The 10808-nt window shown below is 37.6% G+C and overlaps 2 protein-coding genes across 2 annotated transcripts; both read left to right on the top strand.

Moving 5' to 3' along the window:
* The first annotated feature begins 223 nt into the window (after positions 1-223).
* LOC110104419 (rapid alkalinization factor) lies at positions 224-985 on the top strand. Its single transcript, XM_020833523.2, has one exon. It carries the CDS (start codon positions 355-357, stop codon positions 703-705), a length of 351 nt encoding a protein of 116 aa, XP_020689182.1. The 5' UTR covers positions 224-354; the 3' UTR covers positions 706-985.
* Positions 986-3666: 2681 nt separating this feature from the next.
* LOC110104414 lies at positions 3667-4716 on the top strand. The gene has a single exon (XM_020833514.1). It carries the CDS (start codon positions 3667-3669, stop codon positions 4714-4716), a length of 1050 nt encoding a protein of 349 aa, XP_020689173.1.
* Positions 4717-10808: the final 6092 nt, after the last annotated feature.

The raw sequence follows: 10808 nt of genomic DNA, 5'->3' as shown, positions 1-10808 counted from the left end.
TTTAAGTAGATAAAAACAAAATTTTAATAAAAAATATATTTTTGTAACATTTTTAGGGGAATATTTTCAGCACTTAACTTTTCTCATCCAAAAAAATAATCTACAAGACACGGAGTGGCTCCCAAGTCATTGCGCTATTTTCTCCCGCCGACGCTCCAAAATACCCTTCCCGTAATTCCTTCAAACTCCATGCCTTTTTCCAAATCTCCTATCAGCATAAAATCCTCTTTCCGCCTATCTCTCCACTCCTGGCTGAACGGCAGAGAAAGAGACGCGGAGGAAGACTCTACCTTTGTTTTCTCTAGATAGATCTCTCCACAGTTTCCAGAAAGAGAGAGAGAGGTGGCGGCAGCAATGGCGGCGAAGAGGATCTCTGCTGCGCTTCTCCTACTCATAACTTTTATGGCGTCCCTGCTTGCCTCGCCGGCGGTCGCCAGCAAGGAGATGCCGCTGGTTGGATGGATCCCGGGACGATCTGCCTGCAGTGGCACGATTGGTGAGTGCCTGGAAGCCAATGAGTTCGATCTTGGCTCCGAATCTAGCCGTCGGATCCTGGCGACCTCGAGCTACATCAGCTACAGCTCTCTCAGACGTGGCTCCGTCCCCTGCTCCCGCCGCGGCGCTTCCTACTACAATTGCCGCCCCGGCGCCCAGGCGAATCCCTACTCCCGAGGCTGCTCCAGAATCACCCAATGCCGAGGCTAGGGTTTCCTTCTTCTTCTCGCCTCTTTTCTTTCTCTGATGCTTTTTTTGTTTGAAGGAGGCTGACTGAGATGTGAATGATGAGTGATGCTATGGTTGTTGATTGGTTTGTTCTCGATGGGGGCTATATGATATTTCCTATTTGTTGTTAAGCTGTTCTTTTCATCGTTGCTGTTGCTGTTGCTGTTGTAAATCTTAGTTATAAGCTCTATTTATTATATTAAATTATGATTGACATTTCATGTAATTTGAGTGATTAATCTAATTTCTTTCTCTTTATTTATATGCAGTGTTTTGTTGATTTGAATTGGGGATATTGCCATTGTGGGCGACCTTTAACTCTTTGCTTCGTCTGTATGGCCATAGATTACAGGAAAAGGCTTTCATTGTGCTCTGATTGTTCTGATATTGGGATTGAATGCTATGTTCTTATAGTTTTATCATTTTATTTTTTTTAAATGAAGAACAGTAAGTTATAAAATATATATCTCAAATTTATAATATTAGAGAAAAATCATCTCCTTTTTAATATATCAAAGAGTCCTTAGTTCTTTCTTCCACATTTCTCTATCTGTTTGAAGAGAGGACTATCTCTATGCATCTAGTTGATTTTGGGTCTTTTGATAAGACAGAAAGTTTCGATCTTTTATTTGCTGAATCTTATTTTGATAGATAGATAGATAGAGAGAGAGATTTCCTATCTTTCCTTTCTCGAGTCAGCAAATTCCTTTCTTGAGATTTCTTTCTTCTGTTTTAAAACATTCTCCATTTGCCTCCACTTTGCCTTCCTTGCTTAGGACTTTGCATCTTCTAGTTTTTGATAAATCAAGGCTTCTTATTTAAGGCTTTGTTTGGGACTGCTTTCTTATTGCTTCTTAAAATACTACTTTTTAATGTAAAAATTAAAAAAAAAATTACAAAAAACCTGCTTTAAGAAGCAATAAGAAAGCCATCCCAAACGAATCCCAAGTCTCTTATAATTTGGATTATGTGTTTTCTATTAAGTTGGCCGCCTTGTCATTGTTTTCCATCTCTTTTCAATCTTTTAATTATCCAATAGTTCTTTTTTTCTTTCCATTTTTCTTACTTTGAATTTGGATTTACATTGAACATTTGTTTTTTTATGACATTTAATTAGGCCAATTAGTCATCACATATGCAAGACTCGAATTCAAAATCTCTTAATTCTTAGTTGATAGTCAAAGCTCTCAACCAACATAGTTGAATCTTTGAACGCATGTTAGGGCTTGTATATTATGTCTACACTCCCAAATTAGAATCCCAATAAATTTATAGACTATTTATATGATGATTCACAAGAAAATTTCTTTTATGTAGATTGATTTGGGAAGTATAGCCTATTCTTTACCTTTCTTCATTTTAAACATAATCGAAGGAGGCTGTGGTGGTAGTTCTTCCCCTTGTGGTTTTTGATTGGCAAAGCCATCAATGGTGGATATGATGTATCCTTTGCGAAGGAGGTTTGGTGAGGGAATAAATGCTATGTTTCGCATTAAGACAATTGACTTTTGATTTTTTATCGCTGTAGTTCTGAGCTGAGGGAAAGGAGCAATTAAAGAAACGTAGCAGAAGTTATGGAGGGATTGGCTGTGGAAGATGAGAAGAAAGGAATATAATTCTTTCTTTTTGGGAAAACTTGGAAGGAATGTTAGGAGAGCTGAAATTTGTAAACGTTATAAACTTTATGTTTTACTAAATAGTATAGAGGACATGGTTTGAGTACTTTCTCTCCCTGGAACATCTTTTGCCCCTTGATCTTTTGGAGAAATTATTCTGTGCGGACACCAAACAGGTCGGATGCGAATCAGAATGTGTCATGTCATCCGGTACACAGTAGTACATGTACAGACGTAGTACACAGCAAACGGGTGATGTGGCACGTTCTGATTCTCCTTCGAACGGCCTCTCGTTTGCACATAATAAATTCACGATCTTTTGGGCCTTTTTATTTTAAACAAGTTAATTAAGAGTTAGCTTAAATCCTGAGAATTTTATGACTTTAAGGAGACATCTTTCATTTTTATGTTTGACTAAGAGTCTATTTGGGATAGTTTTTTCATTGTTTTATTTTTTAAATAACAACTATAATATTTTTGGTTATTAATTTTTTTAGAAATCTTTTATGTGAAAAATTGAATTTTTTTTTTAAATTAAAGTTATTAAATTGTTTTTCCCAAGTGTGCAACATTCCCAAGAAAAAAATATTACGTGCGTTGTCCGGATGTGTCCGGAGCACAATATAGACGCGCCATGTCACTCAATGCATAGTGCAGTGGATGATGCGGTGCATCCAAATTGGCCTCCGGACATATTCGGGCACCATACATAATAATCTCTCCCATCCTAAACAAATTCTTAAATTCATAAATACGTGTAGTTGATTCCTATGGAAAAATGTATTATTTTATTTTTTTCTTGACCTAAAAATTATAACGCACGTATAATTTTAATTTTTTATGATAATTTTACATCGACGAGCTAGGGTTTTTTCCTCCTTCTCCTAGCGCCGCCCTCTGGCTCTGTTTTTCTCCTCTGTTTTCCCTGCCTCCGGCTACGCCGGAGGCCTCCACTCCTTCGAATCTCCATGGCGAATCTCCCTGATGCTTCTCAGTTCCCTCCTCTTGGCTCTTCGTCAAGTGGGAAGGTTTGTGCTCTCCCCAAAAACTGGAATCATATGTTTGCCCCTGATGCTTTGGCTCCTAAAGCTTTCCAATTTTCTCACCACCCCTCGGAGCCAGATATCATCCCCTTCTCAGGCGACAAGTTGAGTTTAGGGGGGGAAGACTGGAAGCTCTGTCTGGATACTCGATAGGTCGACGTCCTTTTTACGAAGCCTTACTGGGAGCCATCAACAAAACATGGAATCTAAAAGGCTCGCTGCAGCTCTTATCCCTAAATGAGGGATTTTTTCTGCTCAGATTTTCCTGCCAAGAAGACTTTGATATGGCGTGGTCGCGTGGAGTATGGTTTCTTCTTGGCAGGCCCTTTGTCCTCCAAAAGTGGCATCCGAAGTTCAAGCCAATTAAGGAAGAATTTTCTTCCGTTCCGATATGGGTGAAAATACACGATTTACCGCTTGCATGTTGGAACTCCGAGGGAATTTCTCGTATTGCCAGTAAGATAGGTATTCCGGTGGCAGCGGACAAGCTGACGGAGCAGAAAACCAGACTTACATTTGCTCGCGTATGTGTTCTTGTAGACAATCAAGCCAATTACCCTGATGAAATAAAGGTTTCCTTAGACGGTGATATTGTTGCTCTGAAGGTGCAATACGAGTGGCATCCTATCCCCTGCGAGCACTGTAAGTCTTTAATGCATGCTTCCTTCATATGTCCGAAAATTCCGAAAATGCCTTCTGAAGCTCAGGACAGAGCTAACACTGGGAGGAGAGGTAGGAGTTTTAGTCGGAAGCCGCATAGCCAGCACTCTTCTAGGAATCCGAATTCATCCAGACCTCCAGTCATTAACCCCCAACCAGAACCACAACTCAATTGCAATAACAGTAAGCCCACCCCTCAGAAGCCTAACACAGAACATATTAATACCACAGCCCTGTCTTCTTCAAAACCTGCCGTCATAATGAATGCTATTGGGCAAGCTATGCACTTTCAACCTCATTCTCCTACCTCCCAAAAGGTTCCTCCTAAGTCTGCTGTCGATGGTCTCCCGGAATCGGACCCTCCGTTATCTGAGGATGCTGTGGTATCGGGTATCCCCAATCTCAACTCCCCTCATGAAACTATCTCCTCCTCATCAGTCTCTAAAATCATCCCTTCTAAAGACATCATATCTCCTAATAAGTTTGATATCCCGAACTCTGAAGAAGTGATATCCTCTCATCTGGAGGAGAGAAATGAAGTTAATCTGGGCTCCACTGCTGGTGGAAATGCCAAAAATGTGGACAAAGGGAAGCAAACTCAAGATAGTTTGATGTTGAAAAAACTTGCTAGGGGCAAGCAGAGCAAGAAGCCCCAGTCCCGTCCAAATTCCTAATGTTTTTCCCCACTATGGCAGCGTGGAATATCAGGGGCTTTAATCACCCTGATAAAGTCTTGAGCTGCAAGCGCCTCATCAAATCCTTCAGTCTTCAACTGGTCTGCATTCTGGAAAACAGAATTAGTTCTAATTCTCTTCTAGATCCCTTTTTTGTTTCCTCTCATTCTTTGTTTACGAATGAAGAGAGCTGTAACAATTTTACTTTATCCTCCTCGGGTAGGATTTGGGTAAAATGGGATGCTAACAAAATTTGCTTCAAGCCTAGCACTATTACGAATCAGCTAATCTCTGGTACTGTTTGGGTTAGCAATCAACCTTTGATGCACCTATCTGCTATTTATGCTTCTAATCAATCCTTCGAGCGTAAGGAACTGTGGGATTCTTTAACCCAAATCTCCTCCACCATTGACCTTCCCTGGGCATTAATTGGGGATTTCAACTGCTGCCGGTATGCTTTTGAAGAGTCTGGAGGTAATGCCACCAATCAGTCTGCTTTGTTAGATTTTAATAGCATGATTTTTAACAACCGGTTGATGGATTTAAGCTCTGTTGGTCTCAAGTACACATGGTTTAACCAGCGTTCTTCCAACCCTATACATATAAAGCTGGACCGTGTCCTAGTAAATGAAAGCTGGCTTAACTCCTTCACGAATTCCTATTATGCTATCCAAAACCCGTCTTGCTCGGATCATTGTCCCATTATTCTTAATTCTGGTATGACAATACAAAGGCATCATAGATTCCTTTTTAAAAACTTCTGGACCAAATTGGATCAATACTGGTATTATATATTGGAAGCTTTCTCTAAAAATTGTGAGGGAAATCCCATTTCCCAATTTATGAAGTCTTTGAAATTCCTTAAGAAGGAAATTAAATGCCAGGCCTGGTCCTCTTCCACCTGTGTTTCTAGGCACTTGGAAAGGTTGAATGAGCTGCAGTTAGAGCTTATGGGTAAATTGCAGGAGGAACCTAATAATGTTAGTATATGTCAATCTTTAAAAGCTTGTTCTATTGAGCTCTCTAGATTTAATTCTATGCTATCCTCTTGGACCATTCAAAGGGCTAAAGTTAATTGGATTAGGTATGGGGAGGATGATTTGAAGTTTCTTTACGCCAAAATCAAGAAAAGAAGAAATGCTGCCAATTCTGTGGTAAATTTTTTAGCTAATGAGTCTGCTGACTCCAATTCTGATGTGGCCAGCTTGATTATTCATTATTTCCAAGGGTTATATAACCCTCCTGCTATTACTAACCTGAATCTTTCGGGTTTTCCTGTTGGCTCAAAGTTATCTGTGTATGATGCTTCCTGTCTTACTACTTTGGTGTTAGATGAAGAAGTTAAGCATGCTGTTTTCTCGGGTAAATCCAATTCGGCTCCTGGTCCAGACGGGTATAATTTCTTCTTTTACAAATCAGCTTGGCACATTATTGCCCCTGTGGTATGTAGGGCTGTCAAATCCTTCTTCTATAAATGTTACATGCCTAATGGGGTTAAAGCCACTGCTTTGGCTATTGTCCCTAAATTTAAAAATGCCACTGATATCTCTGATTACAGGCCTATTGCGCTATGTAATGTCTTTTATAAAATTATTACCAAGGTTCTAGCTGAAAGAATGAAGCCGTTGATGTGTTTGATTGTCAAGGACAATCAAGCAGGTTTTGTGAAATCTAGAGTTTCAACTGATAATATTTTACTAGCTAGCGACTTACTATCTTATGCTGGTAAGAAGAGGGGCTGCAACTTCTTTTGTGCCAAACTGGACATCAAAAAGGCTTTTGATTCTGTTTGCCGGGAATTCTTGCTGGAAAGGATGTTACAGAAAGGCTTTCCTAGTCTTTTTGTAAACTGGATCAAAGCTTGTATTATGAATGTCAATTTTTCTATATTGATAAATGGGTCATTAGAGGGATATTTTTCATCTTCTGCTGGTCTTAGACAGGGCTGCCCTCTCAGTCCTTACCTTTTTTGTATTGTCATGGACACCTTATCTAATCTTCTAGAGCAAAGGGGTTTTAAAGGTATTTCTCATGAAAATTTTTCTCTATCTCATTTGCTATATGCTGATGATGTGCTTATATTTGGTGAAGCCACTATAGAGAATTGCTCCAACTTGGCCTCTATTCTTAGAGATTTTGCTTCCTCCACGGGGTTGAACATTAACTATGATAAGTGCTCCATTATGTTCCCTCGAAACTTAAGGAATGCCAATGACATCTGTCAATCTCTCTCTATTCACAACATTGTTAATAATATTACTTATCTTGGCATCCCATTATCTTTTTATAGATTGAAAATTGCTGACTTTTTGCCACTCATGGATTCTGTTAGTAAAAAAATGAATGGTTGGAAAGCTAACCTCCTCTCATTTGCGGGTAGATTACAGTACATCAAATTCACCATTCAGAATACTATTGCTTATTGGATCAGAGGTGCTATTATGCCTAAAACTGTTTATAAATTTGTAAAGAGATCCAGTTCTAAATTCTTATTTTTTGGTGACTCTGTGGCGGTAAAAAAGTTGCAAATGGTTGCTTGGGATAAGATCTGTTTGCCCAAAGATAAAGGTGGCTTGGGCATCCCCTCTGTCAATGCTCTCCAATTTGCTTATAAATGCTCAGTTATATACAGGATGTATAATGTTAACTCCCCTCTTTCCAATTGGCTGCTCAGTTTATATAAATCTCCATGGATGCCTCCTCCTGCTTCTGCTTCCAAACTTTGGAAATCTATATGCAAAACTGCTTTGGATGTCAAACACTATTTTAATTTCAGAATTACTCAATTTGCTCCCATTTCTCTCAAATGGGATCATTGGTGTCAAAATCACACTTTAACGGAATTATTGGGAGGAAGCTACCAGGGTCCTTGCCCTGATATCACCATTCAAACTTTAATATCCGGAAATCAATGGGTCTTCCCAGATAACTTTCCTCAGCCATTAAGACACTTAATTGGGGGTATTAGCATTCATGACACAGATGTTAACTGTTTACTATGGAAGAATTGCAATACTTATAAGTTTAATAGGTTTGTTGAAGAATTTTATTCTGACTTCCAAACCTGTTACTGGCACAAATTCATTTGGTCTAAAAACAATATTCTTAAGCACTCTGTTTTTGCTTGGATGGCTTTAGCCCGTGGTCTGAAAACTGCAGATGAACTTTTCATCAGGAACATCATTGTGCCAACAAGTTGCAGTTTGTGCCATGCATATAACGAATCTGTCACCCATCTATTTTTTGAGTGTGACTTTACTTTTTCTGTGCTTACTGCTATTATACCTGGTTTAAAAACATTTCTATATAGACCCAATATTATGCAGGTTTTTGAGTGGATTAAAGGCAAATATAGAGGTAATAAGAGGGTCAAACATTTCTTTTACATGACTGTTTGCTGTGTTATTTATCATGTATGGAAAGAGAGGAATGGGAGAAGATTTGGAGATACTTCTAGTTGCAGTATTACCCTTTCTTATTCTGTCAGGCGTAACATTTCTGATAAAATTGCTGGTTGGAAAAACTCTATATACTTCCTGGAATTGTTGTAATGGCACTAGTTGGGAGAAGTTGGTATGCAGGAACTGAGTTTCTTTCTGGTCCCTGTGATGGAATTCTTACGGTTGCTGCTGATTCGAATTATGTTATGGCAGTAAGCCGAACCTGGACAATGATGCCACTCCTGTATCTGCCTCCCTTGGACGACCTTTGGGCAACCAGGGATATCCATTCTTTCTTCGAGCGCCTTAAAGCATTGACTGAGTCCAGGTTCCCGATGGCTTGGGAGTCTTTTGCTCTGGATGGACCTCATAGATACTCTGCTACAGACAATTTTTGTCTGTTTGAAGCCAATTTTTGTCTGTTTGAATGTTTATTTGCTTGGTGCATAGATTTTTGTATTAGGATTTTGTTTTTCTCTTTCTGCAGCTCAAGCTGATAGAGATTAATAGTTTTTTACTTTTTCTGCAGCATTTTTGTAAGCTGTTATGGTTTGGTTGTTTTGCTACTGGTAAGTTGTGGTAGCATTCAACTTTTATATTGTATTCCTTTTGGTATAATGAATTGGGCTTCGGCCCTAAATTTCCCCAAAAAAAAAACTTTGTAAGCAATGCGTTATTCATTTATTATTGATGGACCATTATTTTTTTATAATTGAAAATACTAGTTTGTTTGATTTGATTCCACTGTATGGCTTGCACTGTTTGCCTAACATAAATAAAATGTTATGCAGGCCATCATTTTGCGCATACTGAACTCTACTTGCAGATAATATAGTATAAGTTTTTTTTGAAAATATGTTAGTTTTTTGGGGTGTTTAAAGTAATCTTCATCTATATAATTTATTGTTATGAGAACTGCAGAAACGATCAAAATACTTTATTTCTTCTAGGATTTATTTGCTTTGATTGAATTGAGGAAACCACAATACAATTTCTCTCTCACTCTCTCTCAATATAAAATTGAGTTTATTTATGAATGTTAACAAATAGAAAATTTTTTCATTAAAAAGTCTCAATTCAACTTTTATGAAAATAAGAAAATTTTTATAGGATCATTGCAAAAATTCTCACTTAGCGGTGTAGGTGAGCTGAATCGGCTCGAGCTCAGCTCGAACTTGACTTATTAAAAAGCTCATGATCAGTCGAGTTTATCGAGTCACTATTATATGTGGAATCTGATTGTGTTGATCAATTTGATTATTCTTGTCTTAGTCCTCAAAAGTTATTGTGTTTGTTGGGGGATGCGGGGGGTTTACCTCTGTTTTGCATATGAATTTATTTTATAGTACAATGCTCTGGCAGTGTGTTCCCTAGTGTCCTAGGGCTGAACAATAGAGAGCATAGCACCGCAACGGTGCAAGACAAAGGCTTGAGCACCGCTGTCCCAATCTGGCGCCGCAGTGCTGCGAGACAAGCCGAACGGTTTTAATTTCTTTCTCGTTTTTTTGAAGGGTTGCATCCCTTGGGGTTATTTTACTTTACTTTCTCTTTTGTATTTTGAGTAAGTATATATTGAGAACAATGTATGTGAGAAGAGAAGCAAGTAGAGAGTGAGAGAGAATAGAGATTTGTACTTATTTCTTTCAATTTTCATAGTGATTTTTTTGTGTGGTGTAGCACCGTGATTTTTTTCCCTATTTTGGGTTTTTCCATGTTAAATCATGGTGTCATTTACTTTTCCGCTATTTTTTACTTTCTTGCTTGTTTCATCATTATGGTGTTTACTCCTCATCTCCCCAACAGTCACAAGTTTGAGTCTATACTCAAGCTCATATATTAAACAAGCTCGAACTTGAGCTCAATCTGGCTCGGCACATAAGCTCATCGAAACACTTGATTAACTTAAAATAAATTTAAAAATTAATTTAAATCAGTATTCTATAATATATTTTAAATTTTTTAATTAATACCATATTAAAATAAAAAAAAAATTCTAAAAAAACTGAAAATTTTAATTTAAAATTAAGAAATTTTAACATTCAAGTCAAGCTCAAGCCTATAGATTTGTAAAGAGTCGAACTCCAGCTTAGTAAATGAGCTCGGTTCGAGCTCGAGTTAAGTAAAAAACTAAACAAGCTCTAATTCGATTAGACAGATATTTGATTTGACTCACTCTTTCACACTTCTATTCCCACTCCTTTTCTTATAAAATAAAATTTCAATCTCTTGCAATCCTAATAAAAATGTAAAAAAAAATAAAGTTTTGTTAGAATATTTTTAATAGAAAGTAAAAGCTCTTCCCATTTCATAAAATTTTTGTTCACGCTTATAAAATCTTATCAGTCCGAAATCCATGATAATTTGATTGTGTGTTAGATTTTCAAACAAAGCTAAGACGTTAAACTTTATATTTCTCTACCTCTGTGAATATTCCAGAACGCAGCAATCCTAATATATACTTCACAAACATTTATATTCATTCATTTTATAATTATCTGATGAATTCCAATTGACAAGATGATTTAGTTTCATTACATTGTATCCGTGGCATTATGCACTTCAGCTGATTGTAAAGCTACTTTAAATTAAAGAAAATAACTTTTTTAAAAGTTGTTGTATATATCAGCATCCTAAAATATGAAAAACAAAGCT

This window comes from Dendrobium catenatum, unplaced genomic scaffold (genome assembly GCF_001605985.2).
Source record: "Dendrobium catenatum unplaced genomic scaffold, ASM160598v2 fragScaff_scaffold_104, whole genome shotgun sequence".
Taxonomy (NCBI): Eukaryota; Viridiplantae; Streptophyta; class Magnoliopsida; order Asparagales; family Orchidaceae; genus Dendrobium; species Dendrobium catenatum.
The sequence above is the reverse complement of the archived record's forward strand: the minus strand, read 5'-3'. Positions and strand labels throughout refer to the sequence as shown.

Excerpts from the sequence above, each read along its gene's own strand:
- LOC110104414 (XM_020833514.1), top strand. The coding sequence starts at position 3,667 with ATGGCGTGGTCGCGTGGAGTATGGTTTCTTCTTGGCAGGCCCTTTGTC.
- LOC110104419 (XM_020833523.2), top strand. The coding sequence starts at position 355 with ATGGCGGCGAAGAGGATCTCTGCTGCGCTTCTCCTACTCATAACTTTT.